Genomic DNA, 19,521 nt, shown 5'->3' with positions numbered 1-19,521 from the left:
GGGAAGAATAGAGATAGAGCACGCTGGACACCGGGTTTGAAAATAACAGCCGGACTCTGATATGCGACACATATGCTGAAGTGGACACATTTTACACTTACTACTATATGCGCATACAGAGCAGGAATGGGGAGGGAAGACTATGCTCAAGTACAGTAACGGTGTGTTAACGTAAATGCGTCATTCAGATGGGTAAGCAGTCACAGATAGGTTTGTCAGTAGGCGCGTCTGTTGCGGGTGCTGGAACCCTTTGCACAAAAAAATGGTGATGTCTCTCTTTTAGCTATTTATTATCTCAACGCCCACCTGGCCCGAGTGTTGAGTGCAGTTATACTGCTCTCAGTAAAGTGGCTGATTCCCTTAGGGAATTCAGCACTATGTTGAATAGATAAGGGCTGTGTGACATTATGATAGGGGGACCCCATGCTGAGAGTTTCCCTGTTATTGTGTCCCCAAACCAGCCTGTTATAGGTTACTGCTGGTAGCAGCATTTTTTTACATTATTAATTTAATTTCTTTTTCTACTGAACATTAAAATGCCAGTTATCAGCATGAACTGGATAAAGATGACTGGTGTCTCTTCATTCAGCAGACACATTTAAAATAGTACATATAGTATAGTTTGTTGAGTCACACAGACAGCAGCTCAGCATACGCAAGTAATTGCATACTTAATTTGGGCATATTCCAACTCCGACTCCAAGGCTTCCAACTCTACACGAGGCCCTGGGTGAGCAGGGGCAGAATGATGCAATTGGGGCATAATATACAGTCAGGTCCATAAATATTGGGACATCGACACAATTCTCATATTTTGGGCTCTATACACCACCACAATGGATTTGAAATGGAACTAACAAGATGTGCTTTAACTGCAGACTTTCAGCTTTAATTTGAGGGTATTTGCATCCAAATCAGGTGAACGGTGTGGGAATTACAACGGTTTCTATATGTGCCTTTTTAAGGGACCAAAAGTAATGGGACGATCGACTCAAAACCTATTTCATGGACATGTGTGGGCTATTAACTCATTATTTCATCATCAATTTAGCAGGTAAAAGGTCTGGAGTTGATTCTAGGTGTGACCTCTGCATTTGGAATCTGTTGCTGTCGACTCTCAATATGAGATCCAAAGAGCTGTCACCATCAGTGAAGCAAGCCATCATTAGGCTGAAAAATCAAAACAACCCCATCAGAGAGATAGCAAAAACATTAGGTGTGGCCAAATCAACTCTTTGGAACATTCTTAAAAAGAATAAATTCACCGGAGAGCTCAGCAACACCAAAAGACCCGGAAGACCACAGAAAACAACTGTGGTGGATGACAGAAGAATTTTTCCCTGGTGAAGAAAAACCCCTTCACAACAGTTGGCCAAATCAAGAACACTCTACATGAGGTAGTTGTATGTGTGTCAAAGTCAACAATCAAGAGAAGACTTCACAAGAGTGAATATAGAGGGTTCACCATAAGATGTAAACCATTTGCGAGCCACAAAAACAGGAAGACCAGATTAGAGTTTGGCAAACATCTAAGAAAGCCATTACAGTTCTGGAACAACATCCTATGGACAGATGAGACAAAGATCAACTTGTACTAGGGTGATGGGAAGAGAAGAGTATGGAGAAGGAAAGGAACTGCTCATGATCCAAAACATACCACCTCATCAGTGAAGCATGGTGGTGGTAGTGTCATGGTGTGGGCATGTATGTTTGCCAATGGAACTGGTTCCCTTGTATTTATTGATGATGTGACTGCTGACAAAAGCAGCAGGATGAATTCTGAAGTGTTTTGGGCAATATTATCAGCTCATATTCAGTCAAATGCTTCAGAACTCATTGGACGGCGCTTCACAGTGCAGATGGACAATGACCCGAAGCACACTGCAAAAGCAACCTAAGAGTTTTTTAAGGCTAAAAAGTGGAATGTTATGCAATGGCCAAGTCAATCACCTGACCTGAATCCGATTGAGCATGCATTTCACTTGATGAAGACAAAAATGAAGGAAAAATGTCCCAAAAACAAGCAGTAACTGAAGACATTTGCAGTAGAGGTCTGGCAGAGTATCACCAGGGATGAAACCCAGCGTCTGGTGATGTCTATGCGTTCCACACTTCAGGCTGTAATTGACTGCAAAGGATTTGCAACAAAGTATTAAAAAGTGAAAGTTTGATGTAGGATTGTTTACTTTGTCCCATTACTTTTGGTCCCTTAAAAAGTGTGAGGCACATATAGAAACCGTTGTAATTCCTACACTGTTCACCTGATTTGGATGTAAATACCCTCAAATTAAAGCTGAAAGTCTGCTGTTCAAGCACATCTTTGTTTCATTTCAAATCCATTGTGGTGGTGTATAGAGCCCAAAATATGAGAATTGTGTCAATGTCCCAATATTTATGGACTTGACTGTACCTTGTGCTGCCCACATGATAATACAAAGCGCTGTTTGTTTGCTATATCCCAATTGTCATGCGATACTTATTATAAGTCCTATATTTCCTATAATTAAAATACTTTTACATCATTTTATCAGCGCTGTATCGTTTAAGACTTTCCTACAGCCCATATACTGTAATGGACACGGAGACTAATAACACTACTGGTTCATTCTAGTTTGCAATTTGTAGAAGACGGTTAGTTCACCAAAAAACGACCCTCACTTAGTTTTGTGTTTATTACTATGTACTTATCTAATCCTCTTGGCTTTATTGCTATGAACCAATACAGTCATTTAATTTTTTAATATGTACTGAACCAGTCACCTTAGCTTTATTACTGTGCATTGATCCTTTTAGGTTTATTGCTATTCAATATCATCTTAGTTGTAATTCTATGTACTGATTTATTCATCTCAGCTATGTTACTATGAACTGATCCAGTCTTCTTAGTTTTACTACTATGCAATGATTCCATCGTCTTAGTTTTATTACTATGTATTGATCCAGTCCTCTTAACTTTGTTACCATATACTAATCTGGTCCTTTTAGGTCTATTTAAAACGTACCGATCCCGTCTTCTTAGTTTTATTACCACACAATGATCCTGCCATCTTAGTTTTATTACTATGCATTGATTGAGTCCCCTCTGTTTTGTCACCATGTACTGATCCAGTCCTCTCGACTTCTTTACGATGTCCAGCTAATTGGATTACTATGTATTGACATAGCCATCTTAGTTTTGTTACTGTGTATTAAAGCAATTATCTTAGATTTCTGACAATGTACTGAATCAGTCCTTTTAGTTGTATTAATATATCCTGTCCTTAATTCTGTAACTTTTATTTACATTCCTTTTTCTTGGGGCCCTAGGCGATGTAGCAATTGGTTAGGGTAGGGTTTCCCAAACCCAGTCTTCAGGGCACCCTAACAGTGCAGGTTTTCCGTATCACATGTGACATAATTAGGACCCCCTGTGGATCTGTTACAATGTGTCAGTCAGTAATGAATACACCTGTGCTCCAGCAAGGAGATATGGAAAACCTGCACTGTTAGGGAGCCCTGAGGACTGGGTTTGGGAAACCCTGGGTTAGGGTAATGTAGGCCCCTCAATGCCCTCTGGGCCCTAGGACGAAGACTAGGTTGCCTAATGGCTGATCTGGCTATGATTCCATCCTACTAACTTTGTTACTATGCACAGATTCAGACTATTAAACCAAAAACATAAAATAACACCCACAGAAAGGACATACTAAATGGACTTGTAGGTTCTTTTCTGCTGTCAAATTCATGTTTCTATGTTAAATAGCTACAGAGGAAACATCACATAATAATACATTGTGATAAATACATTACCCGATGTCATGGACTGGCTCTCTAGGAGATGAACCAAGCTGCTGAATTCTTTCATTTCTGTAGTGGCAAAGTAGATAAAAAATACATTTAAGATCAGAACATGTATTCCCATGCTACTAATTATTCAATATATTGAAAAAAAAAACACTAATAGGAGGTCTATTGAAGGTCAATTTTGTTCATAAAATAAAATCACCCAGAAGTGCCGTAAATAAATTGTTAATTTATCCATTAAAGTCACCAATCTGTTAAAAATGTATTTTTTTTTCAATTCAGGCGAATTTATACTACGTTTTCTTTTGAATAGGCAATGCATTATAATGGGAGCAGAAAGCCCATTGAAATGCATTCCTCATAGATATAGATATGAGCAGCTACTGACTTCCAGAGCCATTCAAAACGATATTCTAAATCTATAGATATTTATGTCAGTTGGTGGCCTGCCATCATTATGAACAGTCATGGTGGAAAGCCAGGGCTGTCGAGAGGTATTCCGGACCAAAGTGCTGCTGTCCCTATCTCCATGTCCACAATATGACTTTGACGGGGATACGTTAGAGCTGGAGCCCCCACCCAGTTTGCCACTAACAATTACCCACCTCCCCACTCTTGCTTCCCCTGTGGAAAGCACTAAGACTGTGGAGCTGTGGATCCAAGTCATCTCACTGAGTTTTTCACACAGTAACAAGTAGTTGAGGTTTTAAAAATAGCAACTGCGTCTCTATCTGAAATAATATGTTGACTGTGTGAATGTGTTTTCCTTTATAAATTAATCAGCCTGCAGCCATAACTATTTACATTGTAGAGTCTGCTTATCCCTTTTTGTATGTTTTTATTATTTATTGCATAATAAGTGATGTTTTAAAATTTTAATCGAATATATAATATTTGTTACAGATGAAAAGTAAATTTTATACAGTACCGGGAATGTTTTTAGGCAAAATATGAAATAAACAGATTTTCTATGAAAACAAGGTTTTTACATGAGATGTAGTTACCAAAGTATCATCCCTGGCATAGGGGAGAGAGGGAGGGAGAGAGTGGCAGAGAGAGAGAGAGATGGGCATAGAGAGAGAGAGGGGCATAGAGAGAGAGAGGGGCAGAGAGCGAGGGAGAGAGAGAGAGAGAGCGGGGGAGAGAGCGAGAGAGAGCGAGAGAGCGAGGGAGAGCGAGGGAGAGAGAGAGCGAGGGAGAGAGAGAGAGAGAGCGAGGGGGAGAGGGAGAGAGCGAGGGAGAGGGAGAGAGCGAGGGAGAGAGAGCGAGGGAGAGGGAGCGAGGGAGAGGGAGCGAGGGAGAGGGAGCGAGGGAGAGGGAGCGAGGGAGAGGGAGCGAGGGAGAGGGAGAGAGAGAGCGAGGGAGAGGGAGCGAGGGAGAGGGAGCGAGGGAGAGGGAGCGAGGGAGAGGGAGCGAGGGAGAGGGAGCGAGGGAGAGGGAGCGAGGGAGAGGGAGAGAGAGAGAGAGCGGGGGAGAGCGGGGGAGAGAGAGCGGGGGAAAGAGGGAGGGAGAGAGCGGGGGAGAGAGAGGGAGGGAGAGAGCGGGGGAGAGAGAGAGCGGGGGAGAGAGAGAGCAGGGGAGAGAGAGAGCGGGGGAGAGAGCAAGGGAGAGAGAGCGGGGGAGAGAGCAAGGGAGAGAGAGAGCGGGGGAGAGAGCAAGGGAGAGAGAGAGCGGGGGAGAGGGAGAGAGAGAGGGGGAGAGAGAGAGAGAGAGGGGGAGAGAGAGAGGGAGAGGGGGAGAGGGAGAGGGCAGAGGGAGAGGGGGGAGAGAGGGGGGAGAGAGAGGAAGAGAGGGGGAGGGAGAGAGGGGGGAGAGAGAAAGAGAGGGGGAGGGAGAGAGAGGGAGAGAGGGGGGAGAGAGAAGGAGAGAGAGAGGGGGAGGGAGAGGGGGAGAGAGAGGGGGAGAGAGAAGGAGGAGAGAGAGAGCGGAGAGAGAAGGAGGAGAGAGAGAGAGCGGAGAGAGAAGGAGAGAGATGGGGAGAGAGAGGGAGAGAGATGGGGAGAGAGAGGGAGAGAGAAGGAGAGAGAGGGAGAGAGAAGGAGAGAGAGGGAGAGAGAGGGAGATAGGGGGGAGAGAGAGGGAAAGAGGGGGAGAGAGATGGGGGAGGGAGAGAGGGAGAGGGGGAGAGAGAGAAGGAGAGAGAGAGGGGAGAGGGAGGAGAGTGAGAGAGAGGGGGAGAGAGAGGGGGAGGGAGAGGGGGAGAGAGAGGGAGAAGAGGAAGAGGGGGAGAGAGAGGGAGGGAGAGGGACTCAGTGAAGCCTAAAGAGACTGCTCTCGGGAAAGAGCCCCTTAGACAGTTGAGTAAAGGGCTGTGGAGTGTAACCAGTAGGAGTGAGAGGCTGCAGAGAAGATAGTCTGCAGGAGAAAGCTGCTGCAAAGAGAAAATCTTCAGATAGAGTAAGTGGTAAGCGGCCTAGTTGTACACTGGCTACAAAGGCGCCAAACATGAAGATAGTGCCCTGAAGGAGGGTTAAGAGGTTTTATATTTTCTTTACAGACATTTGAAAAGGTAGCTATCTCTTGTTTTGGGGACAGCAAAATGAAAGGTGTCAAATAAAAAAAAAATCTTGATGCAAATGTATAAATAAGTAGTATGTATCTTACTAGTATCTAACAATGCTTAAAATTGTCAATTAGTATAAAGTAGTCAAGCTCATATAAAATTGTTTATGGGAGTTTGCATAAGGGGTGAAAAAGACGCCATCTCAGTTGCAGACTCGCTCATCCCATACAATCAATAGATTTTTCATTTCAGTAAATTGTATTAAATTTTACCAATAAAAATGTTACAGAAATAAATGTAAAATAAGGTCATTCTCCTTAGAGGAGATACTGTCAAGCAGATCATCTTTATTGGTCAGGCCATTGAGTCTGAGTTCTGAAAGAAAGAATAAACAAAAGACGGAGAACAGGGGACACAGATAATAGCTTGGTCCTGATTCTGTACAAGGGAGAAAGGGTTTTTTTTCAAAATGTTTCAGCAAACGGTTCTCATATAGAAGATCACACAACGAGCAAGGAAATAATACAGCAGGAATAAAGGCATATTGTAATCACAAATGAGGAATTGATAATAAGAAGTATGATCTAAATGATCACCGTTTGAGAGAACCGGTACATAGTGTCAAACACACACTTAAAAGAACACAAAACTAAACTAACACAACATAACACAATCATGAAACACTATAATATGTGCCACGCCCCAGGTTGGGATCGCTAGTGTACCAAATAACTTTAGATGTAAAGTTGAGGAGATGGAAACATACACAAGAAACATGGGTGTTAATTAACCTGCATCTGTAATACGTTGTGCTGGTGGAGAGGGGGGGGGGGGGATCAGGAGGTGGCGCAGGAATTATTTCCAAATATGGGGGGGACATCAAACCTTATCTGATGAAGTATCTAATGGTGTTGGGCGTTTTGTCAATCCTCTGTTCCCAGCCGCCGATATAAAACCCACGTAGTGAATTCAAACATTGTAAGGATAGTATCCTGCTGGGTCATAGTTAATGTCTCTATGTAGGGGCCCCATTTGGACTAAAACTTTAGAACCCCCTTCTCGACATGGGAGAAGCGTTTTTGTGGACAGCATCGGTATCACCATAATCTGGATCATATATCTCTCCTCTAAAACACAGGAGTGATGCAGATTATGGAAATCTGGCCATCTCATTACCTTGCAGTATGACTCAAGTAATGTAGCGTTGGTTGTACACTTGGGTTTGTTTTTGACAGATATTGTGCTAGCCTTACTTATCAAGAGTTCTCTTAAGATCCCCTGCCATCTAACAATATAAGATTGTGTAACTTTATGAGACGAGAGACCCATTTAGCACTTATTACTATTGTGTTGCTAATCATTAAAGCTCCTTTATGTTCGAAAAGACAGCTATAGTTATACCTATCTATTTATCTATCTTGGACACCTAGCTGCTTTTTCAAACATAAAGCAGCACAATAATAATAATAATAATAATAATAATGTCTGTAAAGAAAACACACACACACATATCTAATTAAATATATATATATATATATATATATATATATATATATATATATATATATATATTTAAGGCAATTTGAATGAGATCAGTATAACAAGATACCTGGACCATAGCATCTTCTTATGTGTAGGAAAATGTAATACAAAGATAAAATACAACATAGAGTATTATAAAAATGTCCTTAAAAGCCTTTTGCTTTACCCGTTATTTCTCACATAGTTCTGACCTGTCACTTGCAGAGTCATGGATATCATTTCAGTTTTTTCTTTTCTCCACGGCTGGGCTATAAAGATGTATTTGTTCTTGATGAATGATCCTTCCTCGACCACGGCTTTCTCCAGCTGTAAATTAGTTTGCTTTTCTTTTTCTATGAGCAGCTCATGTATTACACCAATGTCAACAGTTTCCAATTGAAATCCAACTGTCTGATAGATAAAAGCATAGCGACATTGTGTTCATGAATTGCGTACTGTGGCTGGATACTCAGCAGTTCTTCCTTTGATTAGTAATCAATCTATTGCCATCTTTATGTTGCATAAGCATTAAAAAGGAAATGACAAATATAACAGTGTATCTATGTGTGATGCTAAATTATGGCATAATGTGGCAAAGAATTATAATAGGGTTAGATGGGGTTATCACTGAAGGTTAAAGCCACAGAATATCTGTAACCCATTGTAGAAATTTACTCATGTAGGAGCTTTGTGCATGAAAAATAAATTATATATATATATATATATATATATATAAATTATATATATATATATATATATATATATATATATATATATATATATATATATATATTGAAAGCAAGAAAAATTGCTGACAACCAACATCATTACCGACACATTATTTATGTAATTCTAAAAGGTATCAAAAAGTGAACATATTATTATGCAGAAGACAATGGAGGTCAGAGATTGGAATTAGGAGACTCATAAGTATAAACAGATACAAATCCACTGATGTAGAACATGATGTTTATAATAGCACTTGTGCCTCACAGCACTGGGGTCATAGGTTCGATTCCCGACCATGGCCCTATCTGTGTGGAGTTTGTATGGTCTCCCCATGTTTGCGTGGGTTTCCTCTGGGTGCTCCGGTTTTCTCCCACACTCCAAAAACATATTAGTAGGTTAATTAGCTGCCATATAATTAACCCTAGTCTATGTTTGTGTATGTGTGTGTGTTAGGGAATTTAGACTGTAAGCTCCAATGGGGCAGGGACTGATGTGAGTTCTCTGTACAGCGCTGTGGAATTAGTGGTGCTATATAAATAGCTGCTGCTGATGATACTGATCCCTGTTGCTTTTTTCACACAGGCAGAAATGTGACATTATTTGTCAGTAATTGTACTATCTTGTTGGCAATCATGTATGTCACCCATGTCCAATGTATAGATTTATTGATCCCTATGCGTTACATGGTGACACAATGTATATAGTTAGAGCTACCTGCAGGATCCACGTTATATGTGATCTATCTCAGTCATAATGTGTATCATATATAAAAGTGTATTCTGCATTACATAAGTGTATTGTTATAACATACTAGTAAAACAAAAGTCTGTGTGGTACAGTATATTACATACAAAATAAAACACAATTGTAAGACATTGCTACTGGCCACTTCACACTCCAAGGCAGTGGAGCTTACAATGTTATATTATAACCATATGATTTCCCTTTAGCTGTTATGCCACATTTACACAGTGATGTAATAATGCACATGATGATGTCACTTGAGTCCACAGACTCCTTAGGAAGTAGGTCTCCTTCCTTGTCTCCAGTAACAATCCGAGATCTCTTTATTTTATCTCCCATAATGATTACTATGAACAAGACAAAACTGCATTCATTTTTCAGTGACCAAGGGGTAATGATTATGAAGCAGAATAAAGTAGTTTAAAAGCCCTGTACTTCTATTAAACTGTAATTTACTAAGTAAAACTGATTATCATTTAAATGACATCATTTAGATTTCCTGTAGTTGCTTACACTGCCTTCAGTTCTAGATATACTTATTTTATGAAATTATTTATTTCCATCAAATATTCATCTGAAACTGAAGTCTCTGTTTTTTAGACCCCCAACTTTATTAATCATTTCTCTCAGCTCTACAACCAATGTATTTCTATACATCCCAAATGAACAAAACAACACAAAATAAAAAAAATTAAAACCAAATAGGCCACAATTCTGTCTCCATTCAGAGCACAGCGGGGCATCTAGGAGGCTACAGCGACATCGCCTGGCCTCTTCCCAAGGTCCGCCATAGGGTCCAGCAAAGCACTGTTCCACCCCTGACTGAAGCATTGATTAGTATGAAGTTTTGACACTTTTACATTGATGGAAAATGCCATGGGAGTTTATCCGTTTACTAGGTTTGACTAAAATAATTTCATCTTTCCAAAACATCAGTTATACATTTCATCATTTATTTTGACTACAGCAAATATGATTCAGGATTACTTGAAAGACAAAAAGCCTCAAAATGATTACAAAAGAATTAACCACATTTAGCATTTATAGATATGTGGAAATGCAATAAATTAGAAGCAAAGCAGAGATCACGTTTTGCTAATATTTCCCTTTGAGGCTGCAGTTGCTATGGTAACATCATCACAAGGTGCAGTGTAGCTAAATATAGGGCACAAAATAGATAACATCACATTAAACAAGAGGTATAAAGACTTGAGTTTTAACAAAAGATAAGTAGGCTCAGACAAAATATTTTCCTCTTTGTCTGTACAAATGATCATCCAGTGTTTCCACTGTACATTTTTGTGCTTTCGAATGATACAGTTATAGAAGTTAAACAAGATGCTACCGTGGCGCACGCAGGGGGGGGGTTTCTGGGCCTCCGCTAACTAAGTACCCACCATAGTGGTACTGTCCTATACAGCAGCCGCGGCGCTGTCAAAGAAGCGTCCGCGGCGGTGCTGTATTGTATACAGCACCACCGCGGATGCTGCTTTGACAGCGCTGCGGCTGCTGTATAGGACAGCGTTGCTGAAACGGAGCTGCTGCGCATGCGCGGGCTCTCTCGCGTGTTTTTTTTTTGGGGGGTGGGGGTTTGGGTCAGGGGGGAAATCCCCCCCCGACAATCCTGCGTGCGCCCCTGTGCTATAACACGACTCAGGAGCTTGCCTATGAAGAGGTAACCTGGCGCGACTGTCTTGGTGATGGGAGTCAATTTAAAAAATATGCTTGATGCAATTGTATAGATTTGTACTATGCATCTTATAAGTAACTCTAATAAAATCTACAATTAGTATAAAGCAGTGATGGCAACAGACGGCTCTCTGATCTTTCACCTGCAGACCCCAGCCCCTTCCTGATTTATTGTCTGATGTGTTCTAGCCTGAAACAAATGTTTACAATGTCTGCTGATCTATTATTACAGATAGATGTCTCTTTCTTTGATTAAATGTATTAGTTTAACATTACCCATCAGTACTTTGTACTGATGGGTAATGTCAGGGCCTTTTGAAGGTCAGAGGACCACCTAGGCTTCCTGCAGTGGATCAGGTTGCCTATCACTGATATAAAGTATATACAGCTCTTAATCAATTGTTTATGGGAGTTTATATACAGGGATGCCTTCTCAGTCCCAGATAATTTCATCCCATAAAATCAACAGATTATTTTTTTCAATGAATCGTAATGAATCTTACAAATTACAAACACAAACCAAAAAAGTATAAAGTATAAAGTAAACATGGAACGGTTATTGCAATGCAAGAAATAGCTGTAAAATAATGTCTCCTTGGGGGTGTACCTCTAGGATAGACACTGTCAAGCAGATAAACTTTATTGGTCAGGCCACTGTTTCCATAAAAGGGGGAACAGATAATTAGATGGTCCCTCTACCAAGTGCATTCTGTAGTCATACCAGTGATGTAACCATCTGGGGACAGAATTATGTAAGGAATTAATATAATGTACAATCTGAGTAAGGTGAAAGTGTACTGGAGGTGGAATTTTGTGTTCATCTCAGAAGTATTGCCTTTTTATATATGAAAGGGATTTATAAAGTTCTCCTCTAACCCACTAATGATACAACATAATTACCATCCTAGAAGGAAGCTAGGTTACAAAAGATAGAGGCAGGTCATTGGAGGTAGTGATAATCAGGCGTCAATACCTGAAACCAGAAATGCTTTGATTAACCGATTTAACGTGTTAATGACTTTAAGACATGAAGGAGGCTTAACCGAGCTTCAGAACTTTGAAGTGACATCATCTTTACTTTTTTACTACATGAGTAATCCCAGTTAAGCAATTGCCAAAATCAGAATATGAGCATGCACCATTATGTGCCACTTGGTCAAATAGGTACAATTGCGTAATGCTAAATGTGCTGCACTTATTTCACACTTTATTGACTGCTTGTTCTAAGTATCACTCTCCATTTCACTTGTTCCTGCTGCCTTTCCTCCATCATTTTTTCTTTAAGATTCCATTCATTCAATATGATGTCACATGACTAAAGTAAAGAAATCCCTGGTCTTCTATAGTGATGAATGCAGGTCTGACTGAGATATGTGCATCTAACTCACATAATAGCTGAATAGTTCTTTGCACGTCTGCTCTGTTGACATACTAGGAGTCCTGGAGATTGGTGTATCAGAAGTACATTGCACATACCCTCCCCACCATTATGTTAGATAAGGTTGCTATGAGGAATGATGCATAGGGCGATAGCTGGAAGAGGTAACTAAACAAATAACTATAATTATCATTGCCTATGGGAACGGCCGCAGCACACCACAGTGTTTGGAGGGGAAGGGAGATTTTCGGGTGTGGTCACGCCTCCATTGTGATGTGACCACGCCCCCTGTCCCGATGCTTCTTATTAAATGTTGGGAGGTATGGATTAGGTGCACAATGAGCTTAAGGTTGGACTTTTCGATTAAAGCTAGTTTACTGTACAAAATGCCTGCTTTCAACTAGGCCCAATGTCAGAGCGAGCTGAACAGGACCCAACATTATATCCAGTTATAAGGTCCCAATATAAATTCAAAAATGTATATATTTTGTTTAATATATGTGATGTATAATATGGATATTTGTATTTATTACTTTTGTGCTGTCATAGGGCAATACGGTCACTTTCTTTGATCAAACATGCTATTCGAGATAAGCAGAGTCAATGCAAAATTTGGTGCCAATTGCCTTTTACGGCTAGATAGGCCATATCCCACAGGTCAGAGTTCTGGAGATACAGTTTTTACTTATTCTTTTCCATTCCCTACTCTATTTTGTAGATTCACATTCCTTGACAAGATGCAGAATGAGCTGAATGCTCCATGGAACAGTTTTAAACATTCTGGTTATTTGTACATGGTAAATGGATACACTTAAGAACGAGATTCACCAGGGGATTCTCTGGTAACTTTGATGTTCGGACAGATGAGAATATAGTTTTTCTTTAAGAAGTATTTCATAAACCTACTGATCCGCACTGACGTTTTAAGAAGACGCTTCTCTTGCATTCAAGATCTGTGCTAATCAAGACAACTTTTTATTATGTTGCCTATATCTATTAAAGAAGAAGAGTGTTGGACACATGGGCTCACTAGTCAGTATGTAAAGCCTGTTCTGATCTTGCCAGAGAAAGGCTTCCAACCTAACAGAGAACAATTTCAGCTATAAAAACTTACTGAGCCTAGCACACATTTCATTTTAATAACCCCCCCATAAAACACAGTACAATTAATTGTGCTTGTTATTGCAGCCTAGCTTGTAATTGCAGAAATGCCTCTGTTATTTCCCTACACTGGACTATTTTTCAAGTGGATGGTAAAGTTTCCTTTGCTATGAAACAGGTACAAGTTTAATTCCAAACAAGAGCAATCTTTAAGTTATAAATAAATTAATTGCTTTACATATCTATGTTCTAAATCTTACAGACTTTATAGCTAGCCGGCTCTCTGTTCATCATTCATGGTGATTCTTAGGCACAGAGAGTTGCAACAATTGAGTATGAGCACTATGCTGGCTAAATATGTAGCCTATTGCAACATATGGGTCCCCCAAAATAACAATACAGATAGGATTTTAATTTTGGATGGCCAACAATGCGTTCAGAAGATGACCGCTATCAACCTGAGTGTGAGGTTAGCTTCTGACAGCACTAATAGGCTGCAATAAAGGGATCTGGCCTCTCACTGTGTGCATATGGCCAAATCTACCCATTTTCGGATGTGTGGGGACCACCTTTACTCTTGTTTTACTAATACGACCTTCAAGCTTGATTACATATAATTACCACTGGCAATCTGTGGCTTCCATTGTTTGCAACAAAGGAAGCTGCTGCTGGCTAAGTGACAATACCACTCAAGTGGTAGTAGGTCCGAGTAGCTATCATGCCTCAGCCCTTCTTGGCATAGTAAAGAAGGAGTGAGGCCTCTCCAGGACCTCTCTAATTGTTGTAATGAGTTAGACGCCACTCACATAGCTTCTCATATAACCTACGAGAGTGCAGAGTGGTAAAGTAAATAGGAAACATCAGCACATTTGGTGCTCAATCAGAAACTAATCAGATGTCAGATTTGTGCAGTCTACTGTAATCTCATGAGAGCTAGTATGTGTTTCCCTATGACTGTTTCCAATGGATTACAGCAAACGTGATATTTGTGTACCATTTTATTAAATAAGTCCCTTAAAGGGGTAGTCCACTTTGTCTCCATTTGGCAAATTGGGGGTTCATCTCCCAGGCACCCCTCTGATACCCAAAGCCCCTCCATAGTTTACATAGGGACCCAATCCAACCTGCCCCTTCAAGCATAGAACTCTGCAAGAGGTCTGGACAGATTGTGGACTGCAGTGAAAAGCAGAAAGATTCGGACGGGTTATTTTCACTGGTTTGCCCAAATGTGGAAAAGCCATCAAATGTTTAGAGCAAAGGCAATTACAGCAAATATTTGCAAACTGATCAGTAATAATATTTTCTTAAAATGAAGAATGGCAGTTGCTTAATAAAATACTCTACCTTCTGTTTGGAAGACAATTGTTTCCTTTTACAGATAAACTTTCTTCTTCCGGTGTCCCCCAAGCTTCCTTTCAATGTGACGAACAGACCTGCGTCTGCAATTTGCTTTGATGTTTGACTGATACTAATATATAGGTCATAGGTCTTCACTGCAGATAATCACAAATAGTTCAAAAACATTAAAACTGTTTTCTTTTTCCACAGTATGCATTTTTATATATAATTAAACGGTATTGTTACATTAGACATATGCAAGAGAAATCAATCGGGAATTATTATTTCCTACAAGTGTGAAATAGGTAGGCACATTTTTTTAAAAATAGTTTTATTGTGTTCTGCCAAAAGTAACCCTAGTGTGTGTGGTAGGGAATATGGATTGTAAGTTCCACTGGGGCAGGGACTGATGTGGATGATTAAATATTCTCTGTAAAGTGCTTTGTGCAACACCATTGAAACACTTTGGTTCGGAGTGAAATATTAGGGGCATTCTCAAGAGTTTTGATATATACTACAAAATGGCTGCCTCTTAAGTGTGTAGGTGACCACTGCTCTTTAGAAAAGTCCTGTGTGGTCTAGATGTATCATCTATCCAATTTTAAGTATAATGCATTTTTACATTCTTCTAGATGAATTTGAGACACTGTAAGCTTGCTTTATACGTTACATTTTTAATTCTAGAGGTAACTTTATAGAAACATAGACACAAACCTGTTAATAAAGGACCAGAAGGATACAAAACTGGTCTTTCAGCCACTAAATAATTTTCTTTACTGCTGAATGTTTGAAGAATTGGAAATTCCAGAACTTCTCCGCTTTCCTGAAGCTGCAGTTTCACCTAACGGAAATAAAATAAACATGATTCAGAACATAATAAAATGGAAAAATACTAACCTGAATGATTAGTTAGTAGTAAAACAGTACACTGCTTCATGCTTATCAGTGGGCTAAAAAAAACAAGGAAATTATTAATTTTTAGTAATGTTTTCTACGTCTTTACTATTAATGAAAGTAAAGTTACAGACATTTACCTAGATGCCTGGTTCTAATGTTATTGCAAAACTAAAATCATTGTATATTTTCATAACTATTTGTTCAGTAGAAGTATATTGATGATAATTTACCTCAGCAGAAAAGAACTATGACAGCTACAATTCAGATTATCGCAAGGGCATCCATAAATCTGTGTGACATAGCTTACAGTATATCTATATGTCTCACCAAACATTTGTTTAGAAAAATAATATGAGGTAAATGGACAAATTATTTTGTTTATTTTTAATAAAAACATTAGGAAACATGCACCGAATCCAATATCCATCAAAATGATAAAAGAACGATGTGGTTCATAGCAGTTTCATATATTCATTTCAGAGAGCCCGTTGAAATAGTTTATTTAAAAAAGCATAAACATCACGGAGCTCTTAGCAACTGCACTTGTTGTTCTCATTATATATAACATCAGAAAAAGGAACATGCCAGGGGTGGCAGTATATATATACACTATCAATTCTGATGCGATTTCTTTCAATTTTACTTCATTACTAACAGTTCCCCATTACCGTATATGTGCTCTCTGCTGGAAAATGCCTACCCCACAGTGATAAACTGTAGTAATGTAAACAGTGCTGTCTAGAAAACAGTTATACCTTCAGTGTAAGGGGTTTTTTTTTGCTTCAAGTACACCCCAGAGGTTTGTAAAAATGTTTGTTAAAAAAAAGTATTCTGTCTTAGTAAAGGTCTAAAAGAATAATGGTATATTATTTGTGATCATGTAACTTACAATTTCTGAATGTTTCTTGTGCAATTATTATAGATAAGATGCAGAGAGACCTGAGCCTGTTATGCTGTGTTAGATGAGCGTTAGGAGAGTTTTAGTTTATAATCACCTAAATTGCCTCAATTGCCCATCTGTAATCTAGGGGGATTATAATTTCAACCGCTATTTTATACTCACTGTAAATGAACAGTGAATTGGGAATGCCTGTTATCTATTCAATATTTATAGAGCTTTTATAATCCCATTTTTATTTTACACACTTGAGTGTTTTATGGGGACCATTTATGCATGTAAACCTCCAGCCCCATAAATATTGTCACACTACAGTACCACTTTTCACCATCAGAATACAGAGCCCTTCTTTTCAATTGTATTTTACTTTACAATGTAATTTGTAGGCTATGCTATGCCAATAATTAATTATCACATGCATTTGGCTTGTGTGGTCAAAGTGTCCATCACTCTTCTGCCACCCCCACCACTCCTCTCCCGCCAGCCACCAACTCTTGTGCTCCTTCCGACCCACTACGGACATACCCTACGCACTTATATAATCCTCTTCCCCATCAACCTGCCCTCTGGACCCCATCCCCTATCACCTCCTTCACTCCCTCTCCCCCACTACCTGCTCCCACCTTGCTCACCTGTTTAATTTATCCCTTTCCACGGGCATCATCCCCTCCTTTAAACATGCTCTTATTTCACCCTTTCTTAAAACCCTAAACTTGACCCCACTTAACTCTCTAACTACCGTCCCATTTCACTTTTCTCCTTTGCTTCCAAAATACTTAAGCAACTTGTCGGCAACCATCTCACCAGCTACCTCTTTGACAACTCCCTTCTTGATCCTCTCCAATCAGGATTCCACCCCCTCCACTCCAGTGAAACCACCATCGCCAAAGTCACCAACAATCTTCTCTCGGGCAAATCCAGGGGTCACTTCTCCCTGATTATTCTCCTGGACCTCGCTGTGCCTTATGACACCGTGGATCACCCTCTCTTGCTACACATCCTTCACACACTTTCCTTTCATGGTTCACCGCCAACCGTTCATTCTCTGTTTCCACCTCTGGTTACTCCTCTCCCCCATCCATCCTTCCCATAAGAGTCCCACAGGGTTCTGTTCTTGGCCCTCTGCTCTTTTCTCTGTACACCACCTCCCTGGGTAACTCATCAGTTCTTTCTGCCTCCACCTCTATGCCGACGACAGTCAACTCTACCTTTCATCTCCTGATCGCTCCCCTTCCCTCCTCTCTCAGGTATCCAGTTGCCTCTTCACCACCTCTACCTGTATGTCCTTACGCTTTGTAAAACTCATAATGGCCAAAATTGAACTAACTTTCTTCTCTCTATCAAGAATATCCTTACCCCCCGAACTCTCGATCACTGTTGACAATACCACTATCTCATCTATTCCCCAGCTCCACTGCTTGGGTGTCATTCTTGACTCCCCCCTCTCCTTCGTCCCTCACATTCAATCTCTTGCCCAATCCTGTCACTTACAGTTCCACAATATCGCTCGTATCTGATCCTTCCTCTCCCAGGATGCTACTAAAACTCTTATCCACTAACTGATCATTTCTAGTCTTGACTACTATAACCTTCTCCTTACTGGCCTCCCCCACTCCCATCTCGCTCCTCTTCAATCTATACTTAATGCTGCTACTAGACTTATCTTCCTCTCTCGCCTCTTCACATTTGCCTCCCATCTCTGCCTCTTACATTGGCTCCCCTTCCCCTACAGAATCATTTCTCCAAACTCCTCATCTCACATACAAGGTCCTCTCCAACTCCACTGCTCCCTACATCTCCAACCTCATCTCCATACAGACTCCCTTGTGCAATGACTCTCGCCTTTCCTCCCCTCAGTTAACCACATCTCACTCCCAAATCCAGGATTTCTCCCTTGCTGCCCCCCTCCACTGGAATGATCTCCCTCATTCTATTAGACTATCCCCTAGTCTGTGCAGCTCTAAACGGGCATTGAAAACCTACCTATTGTTAACAGTCTACCAGTATTCCACTTAACCACTTCACCATGTAATTTACCTCACCCTCTCTCATTCTCCATCTCTCCCACTCGTGCTTCTTGTCCTCAAATCCATTTACACTGGCTCACTCCAATGTGTCAACTATTTGTCTACCCCTTTCCCTTTAGGTTGTAAACTCTATTGAGCAGAGCCCTCTTGCCTACTGTTCTCATTATCTATAACCTTTGCTCACCAGCTACACTACATACCTCCTCCTTGATCTTTCTGCCACTCCACTCCTGCATATCTTTCCACCTCTTTCAGTGGGTCTAAACCTGTTAGTTGTACTCACGCTTTTGGGCACAGGTTGTCAGCTGAATACACCCTTGCACCTTACCCTTCCAATTTTTCAGTAACTGTGCTGTGAATTATAGTTTTATTTGTTTATTGTATTGTATTGTTATATCCAGTACTATCTTGCTGTTTGGCCTCTGTACGGCACTGCATACTGCATGTGGTGTCCTATGAATGTAGGATAATAATAATAATACTGAGTGGGCTGCTATACAGTGGTGTGCCATACCGCCAATCAATAACTACAATTCTTTTTCAATTCTGTTACAAGAAGCAGACAATATGCAACAGTGTGGACCTAAAATAGAGATGCTTGTAAAATGAAGTACTGTTGCTGACAATATTTTTTTAAATAAATAGTAGAATTCAACTTTGAAATAACATTGTTCCAATTTGTGATGAGCGGATCAGTTGGGACTTTTGGACGTTATTTGGAAATTACCAGCTTGTACAACCTGAACAATTTTTGAAAAAGAGAAATGCACATTGAATCCATTAAATTGCTGTGTAAACTCTCAATCAATTGTATAATCAGGGAAAAGAGTAGGTGAGCTAGGAGAGGAGGAGATGCTTTCAGATCTGAATATTCTGTATGAAAGGTGTAGTTCACAATATACTGGAACCATGG

At 40.2% G+C, this 19,521-nt stretch overlaps 1 protein-coding gene across 1 annotated transcript in view; it reads right to left on the bottom strand.

Moving 5' to 3' along the window:
* Nucleotides 1-19,521, bottom strand: part of LOC142159527 (lipoxygenase homology domain-containing protein 1-like) — a 77,407-nt gene that overhangs the window by 45,015 nt on the left and 12,871 nt on the right. The window contains exons 5-8 of the mRNA XM_075214422.1: nucleotides 15,501-15,627; nucleotides 14,793-14,941; nucleotides 8,020-8,218; nucleotides 3,790-3,846 (exon numbers count right to left, since the gene is read on the bottom strand). Of these exons, the coding sequence (XP_075070523.1) occupies nucleotides 3,790-3,846; nucleotides 8,020-8,218; nucleotides 14,793-14,941; nucleotides 15,501-15,627 (532 nt within the window). The remainder of the gene's footprint in view (nucleotides 1-3,789; nucleotides 3,847-8,019; nucleotides 8,219-14,792; nucleotides 14,942-15,500; nucleotides 15,628-19,521) is intronic.

The sequence above is a fragment of the Mixophyes fleayi genome, chromosome 5, assembly GCF_038048845.1.
Source record: "Mixophyes fleayi isolate aMixFle1 chromosome 5, aMixFle1.hap1, whole genome shotgun sequence".
Classification (NCBI taxonomy): Eukaryota; Metazoa; Chordata; class Amphibia; order Anura; family Limnodynastidae; genus Mixophyes; species Mixophyes fleayi.
This window is presented reverse-complemented; position numbering and strand designations above follow the sequence as displayed.